General features: G+C 52.9%; 1 protein-coding gene and 1 long non-coding RNA gene across 9 annotated transcripts in view; both read right to left on the reverse strand.

The window, feature by feature from the left end:
* Positions 1-5,248: 5,248 nt before the first annotated feature.
* PFKFB4 (6-phosphofructo-2-kinase/fructose-2,6-biphosphatase 4) overlaps positions 5,249-21,829 on the reverse strand; it is a 34,448-nt gene continuing 17,867 nt past the window's right edge. For 6 of the 8 annotated variants that reach the window (XM_081817097.1, XM_081817088.1, XM_081817103.1 and 3 more), the window contains 7 exons: positions 20,090-20,297; positions 19,309-19,455; positions 12,322-12,426; positions 10,622-10,751; positions 10,453-10,515; positions 9,379-9,443; positions 5,249-7,280 (listed from right to left, as the gene is read on the reverse strand). In XM_081817097.1, the coding sequence (XP_081673223.1) occupies positions 7,221-7,280; positions 9,379-9,443; positions 10,453-10,515; positions 10,622-10,751; positions 12,322-12,426; positions 19,309-19,455; positions 20,090-20,297 (778 nt within the window). In that variant the 3' untranslated portion in view covers positions 5,249-7,220. Of the gene's footprint in view, positions 7,281-9,378; positions 9,444-9,478; positions 9,978-10,452; positions 10,516-10,621; positions 10,752-12,321; positions 12,427-19,308; positions 19,456-20,089; positions 20,298-21,829 lie in introns of those variants that run through there. The other 2 variants (XM_081817094.1, XM_081817106.1) reach the window with 2 other exon arrangements.
* Positions 14,205-16,049, reverse strand: LOC145721068 (uncharacterized). Its single transcript, XR_014144540.1, has 2 exons — positions 15,367-16,049; positions 14,205-15,145 (listed from the first exon to the last, which is right to left on the reverse strand). It is a non-coding gene; the product is annotated as an uncharacterized LOC145721068 (long non-coding RNA).

Here is a 21,829-nt window from a genome sequence, read left to right on the forward strand (position 1 = left end):
AGGGAGCCCGACGTGGGACCCGATCCTGGGACTCCAGGATCATGAGCTGAGCCGAAGGCAGTTGCTTAACCAACTGAGCCACCCAGGCGCCCCGAAGTAGGGTCAGTCTTGTAGGACTGAGCCCTTCACCTGCCGGGTCTGCACTCACTCAGGAGTTGGTGTCCAAATCGAATGGAATTGTTGGACACCCAGTTGGTGTCAGAGAATTCGTTATTGGTGTGAAAAATCCCACCAAATTTAGTGTCCAAAGTGGTGTCAGAAAACAAGACACCACAGGTGGCCCCTCCCGTGAGGAAGCCACTGAGGACGGGGCTTGAGGAGGCCAAGGGCTTCCCCTTAACAACAGCAGTGAAGGGCTTGAGAAAAGCACCTGGTGTCAGGTGATTGCTTCCAAAAGGGCCAAACAGCTTAAAGAAAGAGAACAGTAGGGTCAGATTCTTGTGTGCCTGTCAAGCTACGAACAAAGCTTTCTCTGCTTTGCAAAGGAGTCTCCTGTCTCCCACAGCGATGCGGCTGAGGTAGGCCCACCATCAAACCCACAGGCTGATTCTGTGGCTTCCAGGTTAAATACTGCCTGAATTCACAGCCTCCCTAAATCTTTTAGGCGAACGCTAGGCACTGCTCAGGACAGAGCACTGAGCGTGCACAGCAACACACGGGAACACTCCGCAAGCCCACATCCAGTGGCAACGCTCACCTTCCTTGACCCACTGGTGGTCACTCGACATGGCAGGCCACTCCCCATTCCACACATGCTCCCCACGCTGGTCCTTTCCATACCCCTCTTCTGGCTCTTCGTGTCAAGCTGTCATGTGGGCAACCCAGGGCTCAGTCCTCAGGTGTCATTGCTTTCCTATCTACATTCCCCTCGAGCGCCCGTCCACTGTCATAGCTCTAAGTGTCGTCTAGGCCCTGATGATGCCATTTCTTATCTCCGGCCCAGGCCTCAACTCCAGAGGCCAAGATGCAACCGTCCCACCAATGCCTCCCCTTGGATATCCCTGACATTTAATCTGAATGCGCCTTCACTGAACTGCCGACCCCCAGCACCACACTGCCCCCGTGGACCTTCACGTGTCCACAGTGGCGACCCCACCCCTGGGCATGGTGGGCTTTCTCATATGCCTTCATCCAAACCAGCAGCCAATCTTGGCTCTACCTTCACAGTTTAGGCAGAATCTGACTACTTCTCAGCAGCCCCAACCCCAGCGTCATGGTCTCTCGCCCAGATTGTCACAGAGGCCTCTGCACAGGTCTCCCGGCCTCCACTCTGCCCCACTGAAGTCTATTCTGGAGTCAGCAGCAGCCAGAGGGACCCTTTAAAAATGTTCATCAGATCAAGTCACTTGGCTCAAAGTAGCCTCCCCTTTCCAAAGCACCATATCGCCTGAACCCCATGACCTCTGACCACCATGGTCTTCCTCCTCCTCACTCCTGCTTCTGCAGCCACCCCGGCCTCCCCTATGTTCCTGGAACCTACCTGGCACAGCCTGCCCTCAGGGTCTTGCACTGGCTGTGGAATGCTTCACGGCTTCACCCAGGCCTTTGATCACCTTCCAGGCCTTCTTACACCCCCTCTGTCCCAGCGCCCTGTGAGGTGATTCTCTCTGTGATCTTTACTTATTTCTTTACTGTGTCTACCACCATGAGAGTGCTGGCTCCATGACAGTAAGTGTTTGTCTGTCAGGCTTCCTGGCTTCCTGGCTTAGCCCACAGTAGGCACTTAATGTGTTAACAAATTACACGGGATGAAGATATAAGAAAGAGCACAGAGGAATCAGATTACCACCAACCCCAGACCCTCTGCACCTCCCTGCCCATGGAAGCAAGGCGTCCTTGCCAAGGGGTTTGCCGAGGGAAGCCGACTCTTCTGCCCCTCTTCCCAAACTCCTTAACATCCCCAATGCCTTAAACTAAAGATGGATTCCAGCAGGGCACCTGGTGGGCTCAGTTGGTGGAGCATCATGTGACTCAATCTCAGGATTGTGGGTTCAAGCCCCATGTTGGGTGTAGAGATTACTTAAAAATAAAATAAATAAATAAAAAGATGGATTCCAGCATGTCTGGAGGTCTTATTACAAAGTTAAACCCAGAGGGAAAGGCTTATATATCAAAGAAATTGTAAGACTTTGTTACTTTACCGTGGTCACAATATGGAGAGCATGTATGAGGTCCAGGTCCTGGACCAAGGAGATAAGAACCGATTTAAATTGGGCTGATTTTTTCAATACAGGTGCACTTACCAGAAATTTTGGATTCCGTGTGCTGGCTTGAGCTACTAGGGGTCGTTCTGGGTGCCTATTTGGTTGGCTGGAAGGAAAGCTGAGTCTCACTAAATGCAATCAAGATGCCAAAAGTTCCCTGGTATAGTAGAGGAAAGAATCCAAAGCCTCAGGAAGATTCACTCATTCACTGAAAACAAATGTTGGACTGGGATTATCAAACAACTCACCCAGAGATATTCCCTTTACCTTCATTTAGAAGTTCATTGCTGAGGGGAACGTCTTTGAAAAGTCTGTCTGCTAGGACTGCTGTAACAAAGTACCACACACTGAGTGGCTTAAACAACACAAGGTTCTTGCCTCACGGTTCTGGAGCCGAGGTGTTGGCAGGGCCACGCTCTCTCTGAAGGCCCTGGGGCATTTTGGATGAGGGGCCCGCCCTCACCTCAACTCGGTACATCTGCAAAGATGGTATTTCTTTTTTTTTTTTTTTTAAAGATTTTATTTATTTATTTGAGACAGAGAGAATGAGAGACAGACAGCATGAGAGGGAGGAGGGTCAGAGGGAGAAGCAGACTCCCTGCCGAGCAGGGAGCCCGATGCGGGACTCGATCCCGGGACTCCAGGATCATGACCTGAGCCGAAGGCAGTCGCTTAACCAACTGAGCCACCCAGGCGCCCCCTCTTTTTTTTTTTTTTTTAAGATTTATTTCATTTATTTGAGAGAGAGACAGAGCACGAGTGGGAGAGGCAGGGGGAGAGGGACAGAGAATCGCAAGCAGACTTGGTGCTAAGTGTGGAGCCCCACGTGGGGCTTGATCTCACGACCCCATCATCATGACCTGAGCCAGACGCTTAACTGGCTGCACCACCCAGGTGCCCCCAAAGATTCTATTTCTAAATAAGGTCACATGATGAGGTATTAGGGGTTAGGTCTTAAATGTATGAATTTTTTTTGTGGGGCGGACACAATTCAACCTTTACTTAACAAGCACCATAGTCACTGTTCTCCATGTCAGGGATTCTTTTTTTTTTTTTAAGATTTATTTATTTGAGAGAGAGAGCGAGCACGTGCACTTGCGCGCACACGAGCTGGGGGAGGGGCAGAGGGAGAGACTCCCAAGCAGACTCCCCACTGAGCTCGGAGCCCATTGATGCAGAGCTCGATCCCAGAGCTCTGAGATCATGACCTGAGCCGAAATCAAGAGTCAGACGCCCAACTGACTGAGCCACCCAGGCACCGCCTCCATTTTTCACTTTAAAGTTTTGTTCAGGGGCGCCTGGGTGGCTCAGTCGTTAAGCATCTGCCTTTGGCTCAGGTCATGATCCCATCAGGCTCCCCGCTCATCGGAGAGCCTGCTTCTCCCTCTCCCTCTGCCTGCCACTCTGCCTACTTGTGCTCTCTATCTCTCTGTCAAATAAATAAAGACAACCTTAAAAAAAAAATAGTTTGTTTTTTTTTTTTTAAGATTTTACTTATTTGACAGAGAGAGACACAGCAAGAGAGAGAACACAAGCAGGGAGAGTGGGAGAGGGAGAAGCAGGCTTCCCGCTGAGCAGGGAGCCCCATGCGGGGCTCGATCCCAGGACCCTGGGATCATGACCTGAGCCGAAGGCAGACGCTTAACCATCTGAGCCACCCAGGCGCCCCCAAAAAACAGTTTTGTTCAAAAAACATGCCCAGCTCCACACATGATTGGTCTAAGCCAAACATGCCAAAATTCCCCTTTGCAGGTGATAACTGTATTTTAATTTATTAATATATAGTATATAATATTATAAACATAATTCATAATTCAAATGTTGCTGAAACCTGTGTCTTTTTTTTTTTAAGATTTTATTTTTAAGTAATCGCTATACCCGACTTGGGGCCTGAACTCACAACCCCGAGATCAAGAGTCGCATGCTCCACAGACTGAGCCAGCCAGGTGCCTCTGCTAAAGCCTGTCTTTGCAACAGCATTTCTTTCTATCCAAATACCCTCTGACCCTAACATCCAATGATGGTCATTGTTTCCGAGCAACCCAAAATGCTACACAATTTTTCAAAATGATGATATATAATCCCTCTTTCTAGGTCGTGGTAGAACACTGGACCTGAAGAAAAATTCCCATAGTGTTAAATCTTATTCTTTCTGCTGTTGCTTTGTTATTAAAAATCTTTAACACCTTCTTCCCAAAGCACTGAGGCCTCTCAGGTCAGGTGTCCACCCAGGAACCCAGTGCCCAGAGACAGGGTGAGGACCATCAAGCTGTCCCCTGATCTCACCCACCAGGAAGACCATCGCAGCTGAAATCCCGCTGAACTCAGGAATGAAGCCCAGGGGGTTCTGTCACCCACCATGACACAGCTGGGTGAGGCAGAGCCATGGTTACTAGGAACACCAAACCACCCAGAAGCAGCCCGGCCTCACAGCTCCCTCCACCCGACACACTGCAAGAGGTGCAGCTGGGCATCCGGCCACGGCCAGCCCCGTCGTGTCCACTGAGGAGTAGCCCTGCAACCTGCCCTCCAACAGCCCGGGCCCAGGGCAGGTTTGCAGAGTCCAATGAAGTTCTGGGGCAGGGGAAAGGGAAAACCCTGCCCCTGTCACCATCTTCCCCAACCCAAAGGTCGGTGACAAAGAAAACAAGACAGAACCAGCCGACACGCCCCCACTCAGAGCCTCGTGTCGCCCCTCTGTCCTCAACCCAGTCCCTGGTTCCCCTCCCCAAAGGTGCCAACATTTGGGGCCCATAATTTCCCCTTAATGGTCCTCCATCCCAGATGCCCCTTCACACATCCTGGAGTGTGGACCCAGAACCCTATGCTGGCCCAGAGAAAACTTGGCCCTCTCCCTGCCCATGGGCACGAGGCCCAGGACTCACTCCAGGGTAAGACAGTTTCCTCTCCAGAGAGGGGTAGGCATGGAAGTGGGAGCTGGACCAAAGATCCCAACACAGACCTATGAGAGACCACAGTGTGGGAGTCAGCAGAACCAGCTGGAGAATACCTCAGAAGTGGAGAGATGGCCACAAGATACAACCTTAGATTCTTACTGTTTATTTATTTACTTATTTAAGTAAGCTCTAGGCCCAACATGGGGCTTGAACTCACAACCCCGAGATCAAGAGTCAGGTGCTCTACTGACTGAGCCAGCCAGGTGCTCCAATTTTTTTTTTTAAGTATTTATTGCAAAGAATGCTGGACACAGTGTGACGTGTGGCTGAGATCCACCACCACCCACTCCAGGGAGAATGGGAAAACGTCTTCGACACAAGCACATGGACTGTCATGGATAAAACCTGGCAGCCGACCCAGTGGGTTGCTGCCCATGCAGAGAGCACTCCAGGCAGAGGCGGAGAGGAGCTGCCCCAACCCTGCCATGCCCTCAGGCTTCCCTCTGCCCTATCCCAGTCCTTGTAACACTCTGGGTCCAGCAGCTCCTGACTGCCCTCTGGGCACAGAGAAAAGGCCTCACTGGTCCTGCCTCAGCCAGTCTGAGGTCCTGGAGAGGTGGGGACATCCAGACGTACAGCCCACCAACCAAAGAAACCCACTATGGCCAACAAGTAACTGTCCATGTGACCAAGTCACCAAAACTCTGGGGGACATGGAAACAAGGGCTGTGGTCCCCATGTCCCAAAGGCAGTGGCATGGTCCTCTGGTCCTGAGTCCAGGGCTAGGGGCTCTGGCAGGAGGTAAGTCCAGAAGCTCCTGCCCCAGCCCTCCACCGGGTCTGTCCACGGCCACTGCAGTGCACGAGGCTGAGAGACCACAGCTGGGGCAGGGGCACGCGCAGGCTTTAAAGCCCCGGGAGGCTGGGAAAGGTGGGCTGTCCTGCCAGGGAAGCTTCTGGGTACAAGGTGGGCTCGGGATCCTGGTCGAGGACCCACTTGTGGACAGCAGGGCGTCCGACTACAGACCCCGACACCTCCTCACCCAGCCTCTCGACTTGCTGGCCAGGCCCCCTGCCCATCTACAAGATGGAGCCAGAACCCACTGCCCAGCCTGCCTCTCTGGGCCCAAAGGAACTCAGGGGCGCGTGACAGATGGCAGCCTCCCGGGGTGGTTTTCTGCCAGGCTTCCATGCACGGGAAGCCGAAGCTGCGCCATGCTGGGAACATCCTCCCCTGGACAGGGTGCCTCGGGTTTCCGGCCTCTCCCCACAGGTGGAGGTCAGTGAACGCCAGGACAGGCTTTTTTCTCTGAACGCTTCACAGCAAATGCATTTCTCTGCCACCAGGGTCCGCTCCTGTGTGGACACAGGCGGCAACGGGGGAGAGGTAGCCTGGGGAGCACGGCCGGGAGGGCAAGGTGGGACCCTCTCCCTCGAGCACCTGGGTGTTCACGCGACCACCCTGACTTTACGTGCTTTCACCGTGACAGCCGTTGGGCAGGGGCGGCCTTGGCCACCAGCTCCCCCAAATGTTCCAGTGTACGTGCAATCGACAAGGGGTGACCCCAAAGGCCGCGCTCCCTGCGTGCTTCTGCTGATGTGAGCACGTGGCGCTCACGAGCGGCTCCGACACGAGGGGGCGGCCTCGGTGGCTCTCGGTTCCTGGCAGGACGGGAAGGGCACTCCCTCGCAGCCCCGGCAGCAGAGCTCAGGGTCCCACCCAGAGGAGACAAGAGAGTCCCCGCTGGGGTCGCCAGGTCCGCCTGAGACAGCTCGGCCGTGGCGGGAACCTCCTAGCCGGGCTTTCTGTTCACATGTTTAGGGCTTCACACTTCACAGAGCCCACCGACCAGGGAGAGAGCACCTCAGAGCTGCAACGGCAGGACCAGCTTGTGAGGACACCTCTCACCAGCCCCGGGCGGATGCAGTCTGGCCAAATGCTTTATAGCAGCAGGTCGGGCACCACGTCTAACCCTGTCACCGTTAACAAGGAAGCAGGGAGGCTGGTGCGCAGGCTCTGGGATGTTCCGGCAGAGAAACTCACACGGGCCAGGGGGCCTGTAAGGACCTCATCTGCAGAGGTCCATACCTGCCTGGGGGTCGCAGTGGATGAGGCATGGTCACTGGTGAGCAGGGACCGTGACAAGGGCTTCCTCCGGGGGCCTCGAGATGTCTACATTCTGCAAAACAAACACACACACAACAAACCACAGAACACTCACCTTGTGGTGAGAATAGATGGACACCCACTGTCCTGCTGTCTACTTTCCTCATCACTGTAACCCTCTGGGTTCACATACTCATCCCCCAGGAGCCCTGGCTATGGGACTCCAACCCCCAAATTTCCCTAAGAGCAAGGGCTCAAGAGCCTCTCCACACATGCCGGATGGATGAACACAAGGGTTCAAAGGCAGCGGAGGAAGGTGCCCGGGTCCTGCTCGCTCCTTGCTCACAGGGCAGGCAGTGCCCAGAACGAGGCCATCCCACCTCCTGCCTCAGGCCTGAGTCAACTGGGAGGGAAGAGCTTGTTAGGGGCTCAAATCCTCACCAGTGGGGGCAGGGAAGGGGGCCCCGCTCCTGGGGGTGCCCACCTCCTGGTCTAAGTGTTGGTGGGCAGGTGTCAGATGAGGCCCCGGCAGCCTGTGGACCCCTCCTCATCTTGGCCTGCTCTGTCCTCTCAGAGCTGGGGCACAGGGTGCCCTGGACCTCCCGAAGCCCTCAGCTACAGAGAGGCCTCGCCAAGCCGCAGAGCCCAGCTCCTTCCATGGCCTGCTGGGCTCAGGCCTGAGGGATAAGGGGGCCTGACACTTTCCTCAGCTCCACGAGACGGTCCTTTGAGCCCCCCAATCCTGGTGGCCCATCTTCTTGATTGTGGGCCCTCACAACCATCACCTACTGAAGCAGGTCACCTGGGGCTGCAGCCCTGTGTGACGTGATGTGCCCAGACCCACAGGCAAGAAGACACGGCCCCCAGGGGCCCACCTCTGGGTTCACTGAACCAGCCACTGCAATGGGAGGGGCAGGTGCAACTCTGGGGGATGGGGCAGGCTTCCTGAGGGCCCCTTTCCCATCTCAGTTTGCTCCCAAGAATGGGCTAGGGCCCGGGGATCCTGCCACCTGAAAGGGAACCAGCCGGGAACCGGTGGCCAGCAGAAGTTGGCATCTCGGAAGCCAGCATGCAGAGGTGGGCAAGGGGGCTGCCAGCTACCCCGTGGCCATGCTGGCTCCTGCCCTGCAGATGCGGGGGTCAGCCCCCAGTGCCGGCCGGGTCCAGGGGCTTCTCTTATCATCACCCTGTCAGCCAGTGCTGGGGCCCAGTGCCTCCTGGACTTCCCTCAGCACAAAGGGTGCCCGTTAGGACATGCATTCCCCAGTGACCTATGGGGGCCAGACGGGGCCTGGAGCAGAGTCTCGGGACAAACAGGGAAGAGGCCTGCATGGTGGATGGTCCCAGGGAGGGGGCAGCCACCTTAAGAACGTCCACACATCTCTGCTGGTGGGGACCAAGACCACAGGGCTGCAAGTGTGCAGCCCAAGCTGTGCACCTTTGACAGGGACCCAGAGCCCACCATGCTCCCTTTTAGGCGGCAGCAGCCACAACTGAGACCCCAGGAGCCTTCTTGGTACAGCAGACTCTGGGAATGGGGTCCAGAAGGGCCGATCTAGCCCTTGGCCTCAGTGGAAGAGAGACCTCCCATGGACATAGAAAGGGGTTCTGGGCAATACTTTGAGGAGCTTCTATCTTAAACAAGGCACTGGGGGAACACAGGGTCGGGAACTGCTCTTCTGCAGGACCGTCTCTGTCCAGTGCCAACACCCTCTCTGCACCTGCATGGCCCTTTCCCCAACAAAGCGCACACCGTTTTAATTTTTAAAGTTGCTCAAGTTGGGAAGGATGCTCGTGAGGCCTGAACTTGTAGGGGATCACGGAAGAATCTGCATCCGTCCCCTTGCGGGCCTCTTGCTTCTTTCCAGCTGGGACCCCCTCTCCCCCTGGCCCAGACCTCTGTGATAGGGCTGCTGGGAAGCCACCACACCCAGGCTCAGGCACTTCCTACCCTGGTGGCCCAGCTCCAGGGGCCTCCCCACTCCCAGGGCAGCACCCTCGGGAAGGCCCAGCCCAGAGCCATGACCTCACCCTGATGATAAGACAGCAGGTTTGGTAGAGAACTCAAGTCCTCTCTGGCAGGCACCCCAACTGGCCCTGGGTCTGGAAGATGCTGCATCTGGATACCCCCAGGAATAGGCTCGCCACCCCAGCAGTAACCCCATTGCTACCTGAGGCCTATCCCGGTGTGTGTTCACAGCCATCACGTTCAGGAATATGGACTCCACTTTACAACCTGCCAAAGGGAGGATGTAAATTCATTTCCCCTCCTGGAGCCGTAGAGGGTAGAAGCTTCTCTCGGGTGGAAGCCCGGGGTATCGCAGAACAGGGCAGCCATTCTTAGCCTCATCCGGGTCCTCCCACATTGGGCTGCTTTGGGGAGCACGGGAGGAAGGACGAGGAACCCCGCAGGCCCATGCTTATCAAGTGCCACCGCGCAGCCTTGGGGAGAAGCCCAGACACCCGGGAGGGCTCCATTGAGGAGACGAGACGTGCAGCAGCCTGAGCACGGCGTGGAATCGTTCCATGAGCCTTCGGGGCCCCCGCACCACTCACACCCCAAGCACGCCACAAACACAAGGCCAAATCCACATCATGCCAGGGGCTCAGTGCATGGGGACGAGGGGATGAGCACACAGGGGAACAACATCAGCTGTCACTGGGCTTTCCCGTCGTTCTCCCAAGGACACGACCACCTGAGGGGTGCCTCATAGCCTGTGCTGAAGGTGAGGAGCTGAGACTCAGGAGCTTAGGAGGTAGCCTGAGGTCCCTGCGGGCACAATGCAAGGCAGAGTTGGGACTCAAACGACTCTGCACTCAAAATACCCTGAATATGTTAAGGCCCAGGTCCTGGGGGCCGTGGGGCTTTGTGGGGGTCTCTGAAAAAACAGTAGAAAAGCCCCTCATGCAGGTGGGTGATGGTTAAGGATCATCAGAAAGGCTCGTGTGGCCACAGAAATTAAAACAAAACAAAACAAAAAAGTAAATTGGGAGGGGCTCCTAGCTGGCTCAGTCTGTGGAGCGTGTGACTCTTGATCTCGGCGTTGTGAGTTCAAGCCCCAAGTTGGGTGTAGACCTTACTTAGAAAAGAAAAAAAAAAAAAGGAAATTGGGAAAGGCAGTGGGTGGGGGGCAGAGGAGGAATGAGCCCCTAATGGGAGTTTCAAGGGATCTGCAGAAACATCGTGGAGTCCCATGGAAAGCCAGAGTCTGGCAACCAGGTGAGTGTGCAGGAAGCTTCCTTACCATAAGCCACAGGGGTCAGTTTCAGGACGGTATGCAGCGGACACTTGAGGTAGGGCAGCTGTTCTGTGGACACAGATGGGCAGGGCTGGCACACCAGGGACGCCCACAGAACAGTCCCTCTGTCCCTCTCACATACACACATCCCACCTCCCCGGGGGCCGGCCCGCACCTGCTGCCTTATCAAGGAAGTAGGCCAGAAGGCAGCGCATCACAGCCTGGTGGCAGATGACCAGCACATTCTCTTGTCTCTCCAGCTCCATGATGACAGGCTCGAGGCGCTGGACCAGGTCCTCATAGGACTGCAAGGACAAGCGGGAAGGGTCCCTCAGGCCCTGCTCCAGGGGTAGTGACGGAGATGTTCTGGGTAGCAGGCTACCTCCTCACTCCTAGGACCCTCATCATTCTGGGAGGTTGTGGCTAGATATCCTCCAGCCTGGCACCCCGGGGGCACCGGGGGTGGGCAGCTCAGGGCTAGGGCCTGCCTGTGTAGGACAGTGAGATGTCCAGCTCGAGATGGAAGCTGGGAGGGGAGAAGAACTGGAAATCTGGGAAAGAGATCGCATCCTCTACCCCAGGGCCAGGTCCCAGGAGGACGAGAGGACAGGGCTGGGCCTCAGGCTTCCATCCTAAGGGGCCATCTCCATGCCTACCCCTAGGGCCCTTGGCGGAACCCTCTGTTGCTGGAATTCACACACTGGCAAACTGAGGACTGGGAGGAGAGACACTGTGCCCTTCCAGCCCATAGCAGACGGAACGCACCGAAAGAACCGTGGGGGTGGGAGGAGCAAAGACCCCCAAAACTTCCTGGGACTTGACCCATCGGCATGCCTGAGGGCCCAGGAACAATGATCCTCATGGTCAGCCTGCCCTGTGCCTCCCCTGGGTGCCATGAGGTAGCTGATGAGGGAGCCCTTGGACCAAGCGTGGGCCCTGAGGTTTAGAGACTTCTCCGTCAGGAGACCAAGCCCCCTTTGCACACAATGAGCGGGACTTTAAAACACACGCCTCAAGCTGGAGCCGGAAGTGCTCCCTGGGACCGAAGTCCTGTAGTTCCGGGGGAAGCCTAGCTCAGTTCTTTTGGTAACTGTAATTTCCCTACCAATTTCCCCCCGCTGTATTCTCCAGTCTGAAGAGGGAACAGCTTGGCTTCTTTTTACTGTTATCTGGGTTAGTTTTAAATCTGAGTTCTCCCTCACAGTACGACGTGGGGAATAATTAATGCTCCCCAGAGCTGTACTTTTCCTGAAGACAGTCTAGCAGAGGGGCCAAGAGGCTGGCACCCGGGGTTGGGGGTGGGGGGTAGCTTCTGCATGAGTCTGTATATGGGTGTACATATGTGTGTATCTGTCAGGGTATCTTTATTTGGCCACTGCCCCAGGCCACCTCCCGGAAGTGGGAGGTACCCAAGTCAAAGGTGACCTACTTCTGACCTGGGGCCTGGGCTGAGGCAGGACCCAGCCTGAGGGAAGGTGTCCGAGCACATGGCTTCCTGTGGCTATGACTCAACCGGGGAAGGTCTCCCTAGGTCTGTATTCAGGACTCTGTGTCTGGAGCCATGCGGAGGACATGATCCCTGTGATACCCCGGGGAAGGGGAAAGGCAAAGATGGGGAACATCGGGGAGCAGGGATCCAATGAGTCTCAGAGTTGGGAGTCCCGTGCAGCAATGTCCACCCACCGCCCGAGTGGGGGGTGGGGACTGCGGCCTGGGCATCATGGCTGGGGAGTGGCAGAGATGACACACACACCCAGCCTGGCCAAGCTCTGAGGTCAGGCCCCACCGGCTGTCCATGCAGCCTCCAGAGTCCCCCAGGGGTCCTGGGGCAGAGCGCAGGTGGCAGCTGGGGCTAAGCCCCCAAATCCCACCTACCTCCCCCTTGGGGTACCGATACCGGTACTTGTCCTGGTCCCGTAGGGCAAATTCCAGTGGATAATGATCCTGAATTTCTTCGTAGGTCATCTCCTCACAGACGCCCTAGGGAGACATGGCGGTCGTCACATCTCCCATGCCAGGCCTGGGGGTCAGCCCTGTGTCGGGGGGGGTGGCGGGGAGGGCAGGCAGAGGGGACCAGGTTTACAGGGCATTTCCAGGGCCACAGGGGCCCTCCCAGCCTGGAGCTTAGAACCCCACTGGGAAGAGCAGGCCCATGGGGACGCTGAGCAAGGGGGCAGCCCCTTGTTTGTACAGAGCTACCAGAACAGTCTTTTTCCATCCATCCATTACCCATCCATCCAGTGTATGCCATAAAAATAAACAAAGGAATGTTAACTATGTGTCTTTCCTTGTGTCTTTTGTTTTCTGTGCTGTAGAAATACGTATTCTGAGTTATAGACTATTGTACAAGCTATAAAGCAAGAATTCACTTGTGTTCTTCAAGACACCCACGCACTCACATGTGGCATGGATTACCTTCTATAAATGCTATTTTTTAAAAAATCCAGCAGAGAAGAACACTGGTTGACAACATGTAAGTGTGGTTTAAGGGCCCTGAGAGGGAAAGAAGCCATAAAATGTCCTAATAAAAAGTTGCTGGTCTCTGCCTTTGTTCTAAGTTGTTTTCTAGACAAAGCCTTGGGGCAAAGTTGTCTGTTAAGAAGGAAAGACCAAGAGGAAAACTTTCAGCTGTAAATGTCTGTATGGAAAAAAAAAAGAAAGATCTCAAATCAATAATCTGATCTCCCACCTTAAGATTCTGGAAAAAGAAGAGCAAGCTAAACGCAAAGCAGGCAGAAGGAAGGAAGTAATAAAGATCAGAGCAGAAATAAATGTAATAGAAAACAGAAGACAGAGAAAAGCAATGGAAGCAGAAGTTGGTTCTTTGATAAGATTCACAGAATTCACAAACCTTTTGCTAGACTGACAAGAGGCCTCCCATCGAGCAGGGAGCCTGATGTGGGGCTCGATCCCAGGACCCTGAGATCATGACCTGAGCCGAAGGCAGACGCTCAATGACTGAGCCACCCAGGTGCCCCAGAAGCCTGCTTCTCCCTCTCCCACTCCCCCTGCTTGTGTTCCCTCTCTCACCGTGTATCTCTGTCAAATAAATAAAATCTTTAAAAAAAAAAAAAGAAGAGAAAAAAATCACTATGATTAGGCATGACAGAGGAACATTACTATCAAGCTTCCAAGAGAAGAGACTCTAAGGGACTATTGTGAACAACTCTGTGTCAACAAATGAGATAACTTATGTGAAATAAGAAAATTCTAAGAAAGACAAACCATCTTTGTTGAGTCAGATGTGTCCCTGCTGAAAGATACGCTCGAGTCCTAATGCGTGGTACCTGTTAGTGTGACCTTATTTAGAAATAGGGCTTTGGGGCGCCTGGGTGGCTCAGTTAGTTAAGCGACTGCCTTCGGCTCAGGTCATGATCCTAGAGTCCCGGGATCGAGTCCCACATCAGGCTCCCTGCTCAGCAGGGGGTCTGCTTCTCCCTCTGACCCTCTTCCCTCTCGTGCTCTCTGTCTCTCATTCTCTCTCTCAAATAAATAAACAAAATCTTAAAAAAAAAAAAAGATACTTAAAAAAAAAAAAGAAATAGGGCTTTGGGGCACCTGGGTGGCTCAGTCAGTTGAGTGTTCGACTCTCGATTTTGGCTCAGGTCATGATCTCAGGGTTGCGAGATGGAGCCCCACGTTGGGCTCTGCGCTCAGCGCAGAGTCTGCTTGAGATTCTGTGTCTCCTTCTCCCTCTGCCCCTCCCCCCAGCTCATGCGTGCTCTCTCGCTCTCTTTCTAAAATAAATAAAATATATATTTTTAAAGATTTTATTTATTTATTTGACAGAGAGCGAGAGAGCACAAGCAGGGGGAGCGGCAGAGGGAGAGGGAGAAGCAGACTCCCCTCTGAACAGGGAACCTGACGCTGGACTCGATCCCAGGACCCTGGGATCATGACCCGAGCTGAAGGCAGATGCTTAACCAACTGAGTCACCCAGGTGCCCCTAAAATAAATAAAATCTTTAAAAAAAAAAGAAATACAGTTTTTGCAGATGTAACCAAGTAGATGAGGTCACCAAGTGTGGGCCCCAGTCCACTGACTGATGTCCTTTCAAGACGACCATGAGAAGACACAGAGAGACACACACAGGGAAGAAGGCCACGTGAGGACAGAGATTGAGGTGAGGCAGCTGTAAGTTAAAGAATGCCAAGGATTGTTGGCAATCACCAGATACTTGGTAAAAATATGGGCATTGACGGTGATTCTGCTAAAGACTCAGAAGGAAGTGAAGCAGAGTAGAGAGAGCTTCTATCATCTTAGAAATACATATAACCTCATGAGCATAATGCTGCTAGAAATAAGAATATTGGGGGCGCCTGGGTGGCTCAGTCGATTAAGCAGCCAACTCTTGATTTCGGCTCAGGTCATGATGTCAGGGTCCTGGGATCGAGCCCCATACTGGGCTCCGCACTCAGCAGGGATTCTGCTTGAGATTCTCTCTCTTCCTCTCCCTCTGCCCCACTGCCCTCGTTCACGCTCTTTCTCTCTCTCTCTCTCTCAAATAAATAAATAAATCTTAAAAAAAAAAAAGAAATATGAATGTGAAAGGTGCTTCTGGTGAGGCCTCAGAAGGAAATGGAAATGGTATTTACTAGACACTAAAGAAAAGGTGATCTTTGTTAGAAAGTGGTCGAGAACTTGCTGAATGACATTCTACTGTTGGCTGGCTATTAAAGAAAAAACGGCAGATGGGCGCCTGGGTGGCTCAGTTGGTTAAGCGACTGCCTTCGGCTCAGGTCATGATCCCGGAGTCCCGGGATCGAGTCCCGCATCGGGCTCCCTGCTCAGCGGGGAGTCTGCTTCTCCCTCTGACCCTCTCCCCTCTCATGCTGTTTCTCTCCTGCTCGCTCTCTAATAAATAAATAAATAATCTTTAAAAAAAAAAAAAAAAGAAAAGAAAAAACGGCAGATAATAACAAGAGTTGGTAAGGATGTGGGGAAATCGGACCTCTCATGCGCTGCTGGTGGGACTGTACAATGCTGCAGTCTGGCAGTTTTTCACAAGGTTGAACACAGAGTTCACTGTATGATCCAGCAATTCCACTCCTCCGTACATACCCAAGAGAAAGGACAACATGTCCATACAAAAAGCTGCACATGAATGTTCGCAGCAACATTATTCCTAAGAGCCCCCAAATGCAAACCCCCCAAAAGCCCATCAACGGATGACTGGATACGTCATATGTGGTATATTATTATTATTATATTGCCCAATAGGATGTGGGGCAATATAAAGGAATGAAACTTGGACACTTGCTTGGACCTTGAAAACATGCTAAGTGAAAGAAAAAACCACATGCTAAGTCACAAAAAAGCACATAGTGTATGATTCCATTTATATGGAATATCCCCACTGGGCCAGTCCACGGAGACACAAAATAGATTAGCCGTAGCCTTGGGACGGTGGGGGGAGGGGTTGGAAGGAAATGGAGGGACGGTGTCAGGGGTGCTTTTTGGAGTAATGACATGTTCTGAGATTGATTGCAGGGGTGGTTGCACAACTGTGTGACTATTCTAAGAACCACTGAATTGTATGCGTTAGGTAGGTGAACCGTATGGTATGTGAATTATTTCTCAATAAAGCTGGTATTTTTTTTTTTTAAAGATTTTATTTATTTATTTGACAGAGAGAGACACAGTGAGAGAGGGAACACAAGCAGGGGGAGTGGGAGAGGGAGAAGCAGGCCTCCTGCTGAGCATGGAGCCTGATGCAGGGCTCGATCCCAGGACCCTGGGATCATGACCTGAGCCGAAGGCAGACACTTAACGACCGAGGCACCCAGGCGCCCTCTAAATATTTTTTTAAGATTTTATTTATTCATTTGAGACAGAGAGATACAGAGAGAGCGAGCCTGAGCAGGGAGAGCAGCAAAAGGAGAGGGAGAGCCGGGAGCCCGATGCAGGGCTCGATCCCAGGACCCTGGGATCATGACCTGAGCCGAAGGCAGACGCTTAACGACTGAGCCACCCAGGCGCCCCAAAGCTGGTATTTTTTTTTTTTAAAAGAACAAATAAGGCCGTGAACTGTGGACTGAACTAAGAAAAAAAAAAAAAAATCCCAGTGTTGAAATAGAAGGCTAGCCCAAGGCTGCTTACCAGAACCCAGGAAAAGAAGAAAGACAAACATAGAAAGATGATGAATAGATCACAGATATTAGAACAGTTTCCAAACTCGAAAGATAAAGAAGAGAATCCACCAGCATCTAGGAAAATAATCAGATTAACTACAAAAGAAAAACAAAAACTGGGGTGGCCTAAGGCTTCTGTGCGAAGCCCGATGTTAGAGCCACATCCAATACCTGCAGGGCAGGCCCTGGCACCCAAGCGGGCTCAGGGAGAGCGAGGAAGGGTGGCTGCAGGCCTCCCACGACTCCCAGCAGCCACAACTGCTGGAAGCCTACAAGATGCTCAAAGGAACTACGAGAGGGGTCACAAAGAGTACTTACCCTTTTCAAGAGCTCACCAATTCTCCCCCAGACTGCCTCCTTCCACTCAGTCCATATTTACTGAGCACCCACCATGTGGGGCACAAGGTAGACACAGTTCCTACCCTCACGTGACCCAGAACCCTTCCCAGGGGACAGAAACCTGGAATGGTCCTGGACACTCGTCTTCTTCTCAGTTATCACTTCTATCCCTTCCCCACATGTGGGTCCCTGGCACCTGGTCCAGTGCCCACCCCAGGGCGGGCTGGCATAAATACGTGAATAAATGAGTAAACGGCCCACAAATGAGTCCACTCGTCTCTCTTACACTGCTGCCAGTCACGTTCCAGATGTCATCCATCAGCTTACCAGGCCACCGTGAGCAACTCTCACTGGTCTCCCTTCTCCAGCCTGCCCCTCTACCTCGCCCCAGCAAAACCATTCTCTACATGCCAGCTGGGGTGACCTCTCTACAAGTCAAATCTGATCTCATTACCAGCTTGCACTTCAGGCACTGGTAGCCTAGCTTGCTTCCGAACAACCCTCCAGGGAGAGCAACTAGAAAAGCCAGACAGAAAAAAAAAACTTTAAACCTGCTTGATATTATCATAGAGCTACAAGGCGGAGAGGCCATGAGGGGCCAGGGTCTTGGAGAAAAGGGAAGCCCAAAGAGGGGAACCTGATACACAGCATCATTTCTCCCTTTGGGGTTTTGTTGCTTTGAAAGTGGCAGTTAAAAGAAGGAGAAGCTGGGGGTGGGGGAGATGGGTGAAGGTGGTCAAATGGTACAAAATTCCAGCGATAAGATAAGTAAGTCTTGGGGCTCCTGGGTGGCTCAGTCAGTTAAGCATCTGCCTTCGGCTCAGGTCATGATCCCAGGGGCCTGGGATCGAGTCCCACATCGCGCTCCCTGCTTGGTGGGAAGTCTGCCTCTCCCTCTGCCTGCCACTCCCCCTGCTTGTGCCCTCTCTCTCTCTCTCACACACAAATAAATAAAAATCTTAAATTATATATACATAAAGACAAGATAAATAAGTCTTGGGGATATAACGTACATCATGGTGACTACAATTAACAATACTCTGTCGTATATTTGAAAGTTGCTGAGGGACATCTAGGTGGCTCAGTCGGTTAAGCATCTGCCTTCGGCTCAGATCATGATCCCAGGTCCGCATCAAGCCCCAGCATCGAGTCCCGCAATAGGCTCCCTGCTCAGTGGGGAGTCTGCTTCTCCCTCTTCCCCTCCCCCCTGCTCCTGCTCTCTCTCTCTCTCTCTCGCTCACTGGCTCTCTCTCACTCTCTCTCAAATAAATAAATAAAGTCTTTAAAAATAAGACAGTTGCTGAGAGATTAGATCTTAAAAGTTCTCCTCACACACACAAAAATGTGTAACTACGGCAGGTGACAAATGTTAACTTGTTTTAGTCATCATTTCATAATATATAGGTATACCAAATCATCATGTTGTGCACCTAAAACTAACACAGTGTTACATGCTGAGTATATCTCAATAAAACGGGGTGGGGTGGGGAGGAGGAGAAGCCAAGCAAGAAGTAGGGACTGAGTGGACAGAAGCCAGGCAGAACTGGCCACTGTCTTGGGCTGAGGGGCCAAAAACAGAAGCTTGGGTCCACAAGGTTTTCCGTCAGAACCTGACAGGCCACATTCTCAGAGAAGGAGGAAGACCTGAACACTGACCTCTGCAAAGATAAAATGCAGCTTTGCGATTGCTCTGTCCCTGAGTAGACCAAGGTAACCTACCCCAACTGGTTGCCCAAAGTAAAAGTTAATCCTCTGGAGAGAGAGAACATTCACCCGAGCCTGAATTATCTCTAGCACTGTTCATCCAAAATGTCCGGCTCCCAGTCAAAAATTGGGAGTGTATCCAAAATACATAAAAAACTCCTAAAAATCACCAAGAAAAAGGCAGACAATCCAATCGGGGGAGAAAAAGAACAAAAGACCTCACAGAAGATATCCAAATGGCCAAGAAACAGAGTAAAAAGCTGCCATAATTAAAACAGTGTGATACTGTAAATCATACTTAATATAAAAGTAGGTGAAATAAATCAACAGGGAAAAGATAGATGGTGGTTATAAGTAGTGAGTTAACCGGGGAGAAATCAGTTTTAAGGCTTATGTTGGAATGCCAAAAGAAATTCTGGTTGGTGGAGATAGTTAAATTCAAAAGAAGGGAAGGAAGGAAAGACGCGGGGGTGTGGGAATCCAATCCCTAAAAAACTGAAGAAAAGTGAAGAAGAGAGCTGCCCTGGGTTCTCAGCACAGTTGCGCTGGCTGAGCTCAGTGGGGGCCCAGGAGCACCGGGCAGGGGAGGGCAGGGATTGGGAGCACTGATCAGCGGAGGGCGGGGACTGGGAGCACTAAGCAGCAGAGGGCAGGGGCACTGGGAGGACAGCAAAGGGCAGGTGATTACCGCATCGATCTCGTTGAGGACCTTCCACTGCTCATAAGGCACACCCAGGGCCTCGGCTGTCTGGATGGTCCTCTTCATCTGGCTCGTCCAGACCTTCAGGTCCTTGATGTTCTGATCACGGATGAACTGGGCCAGACTCCTGGCAAACTGAAATGCATCAGAAGCAAGTTCAGACCCACAGATCCAAGGCGGCCCTCAAAGGGCCATGAAGCCACAGGGCACAATGGCGTCATGGCCACCCAGCCTCAGAACACAGAGAACTGACCTCTTGAGAACACCCACACCCTCAAGTGCTATCCTTACGCATTCTCTCCAGACCCTCCGTGCAGTTCCAGTTGTGGATCATTATGTCCCCTGCCGTGGCCCACCTCCCGACCATGTGTCCTGGACCATGTGACCTCCCTACAGAGGCCTGAGTATCTCCCCCGGACTGTGGTGCAGCCATCAGCTGCATTGCAGGAACTTGGGTCATTCCCATAATGGCATGCCTCTCCAGGGAAAGGGGCTCAGCTGGTGACAGCTCACATGGAAGCCAGAGATCCAAGTGTGGTGCTTGATGACTTTCCCTACATGACAGGAACATTCCAGACTGAATGAAGGTCATCCACCTTGATTACATATGAGCTGTAAGAGCTGGAGTCAGGTCCACTGGACACATGCATACATGTACTCAGCTGCCCAGAAGTACCAATGCACAGCTCCCCTCTCCACCCCCGAGCACGCCAGCGCGCGCGTGTGCACGCACACATACACACACACACACACACACACACACACTGACCTCCCTGCCCCGGGGGGACAGTCCCGGGTCCCCGCCAATCCGGCCCTTGAGATTGAGCTCACTTTCCCCGTGCCGGCAGAGGTAGATCGAGCGGGGGGTCACGTGGATGTTCATGAGGTAATACACGATGCGGCTCTGGATGTGATCAGCCACCCGGTTCACCACATAGCTCTGTCCCACGTCCATGATCTTGATGTAGGACAGATCCCTTTCCAGAGAGAAGGTTGAGAGAGAGAGGTGTGAGTGTGACTGGGCCCCCAAGGGCTCATCCTGCCACCATCGGAAGTGGCCACAGAGCTGTGCATTTCGGACCACTGGGCTTGAGATCACAACACATGGACAGGCAGCTGGTGTGCAAGTGACAGAGGTGAGGACGGAGCAACACAACACGTGGGACAGCCAGACAGACCCTGTGAGAGGTGCTCAACACTTGTCGTGTTTCCAAAAGGTGACATCCAAAGGGTCAGTCATATACATTGTGACTTCCACTGCTGCTCTGTGGCCCCCGGACCCCGCTTGCCTACCTCTGAGCTCTCAACGCACAGTCTGTAAGGTGAATAAGAGATGGTTTTTTCCAGGACTGACCTGGGGGCAGCTGGCAAACGCTCCTCGCCTCCGCTCCCCTTGCCAGCCACCCCTGGACCTGCCTTTCCTTCCCCCAATAAACCCCGCCCCTGTACCCCAGCTCAGCCACTTCCCTTGCTCGCTCGGGCTGGGGAGCGGGGTGGTTGGGAGAACACGCTCTGTCTGCTCTGTTTGCTGGGTGCTGGGGAGGCAGCAGGAGTAAAGGCGGGGTTTCTCAGGCATCGTGCTCTGGGCTGGCCCAGGGAGGCCCCCTGAAGGTTCTCATCTGAGTTCTCACCGTCTGGCCCGAGGGCCTGGGTTTAGGTTTAGGGTTGTTACGTGGACACCAATAAAAACAGTAGCAACGTTAACTGAGGAATCGAACAGGAGCTGTTCCAGTTAAGCCTCTCTCATGCGCTCACATCACAGAACCACGAGAACCACTGTGCTGGGGTGACTGGAGAAACACGAAAAACCACCGGGGCCCAGGCAGTGGGTGCTGACTGGCTGGGGCTGGCCACAGAGCCCGGCCAAGGAGACTCAGCCAGAGGAGGAGTTCCTACTGGAGTTCCAGTAGGAACTATTCTGTAAAGACCCCCAGAAATCATCCCTCTTACAGGTGCTTGTTCCCCTTGGTTTGTACGCATTAGATGTTCTCATGTGATTATACAGGACCCTACGCCCAAGTTTATATTCCAGACTTTCACTTAATGCTACATAACTCACCCTGTCCCCTGTGTCTTGGCTATGATCTGTGACCATGCAATACTTTACCATGGGGCCACAGTGTTACTTACTTAACCACTGCCCCCACTTATGCTGTTATACAGAAGTTGGCAAACTATAGCCAAAAAGTCAAATTCGGCCCGCAGCCTGTTGTTGTAAATAAAGTTTTATTGGAACGCAGTCATGCCCATTTATTGACATATTGTCTATGTTTCCTTTGCACCACAATGGCAGAGTTAAATAGCTCAACAGAGACTGTATGCCCCCCAAAATATTTGCTACCTGACCCTTCACAGATAAAGTTTGCTACTGTAAGAGCCTCAGCTGATGCCCCTTGTGGGCCTAAAGCCCCCTCCCCACCCAACACTTACTCCTGCTGGGTCTGCCATTCCAGAAGGAGGCAGTGGGGCTTATCAGCACGAGCCACTGTCAGCTGTAAGCAGGATCTGG

This window comes from Leptonychotes weddellii, chromosome 1 (assembly GCF_054177405.1).
Source record: "Leptonychotes weddellii isolate Sample4059 chromosome 1, ASM5417740v2, whole genome shotgun sequence".
Classification (NCBI taxonomy): Eukaryota; Metazoa; Chordata; class Mammalia; order Carnivora; family Phocidae; genus Leptonychotes; species Leptonychotes weddellii.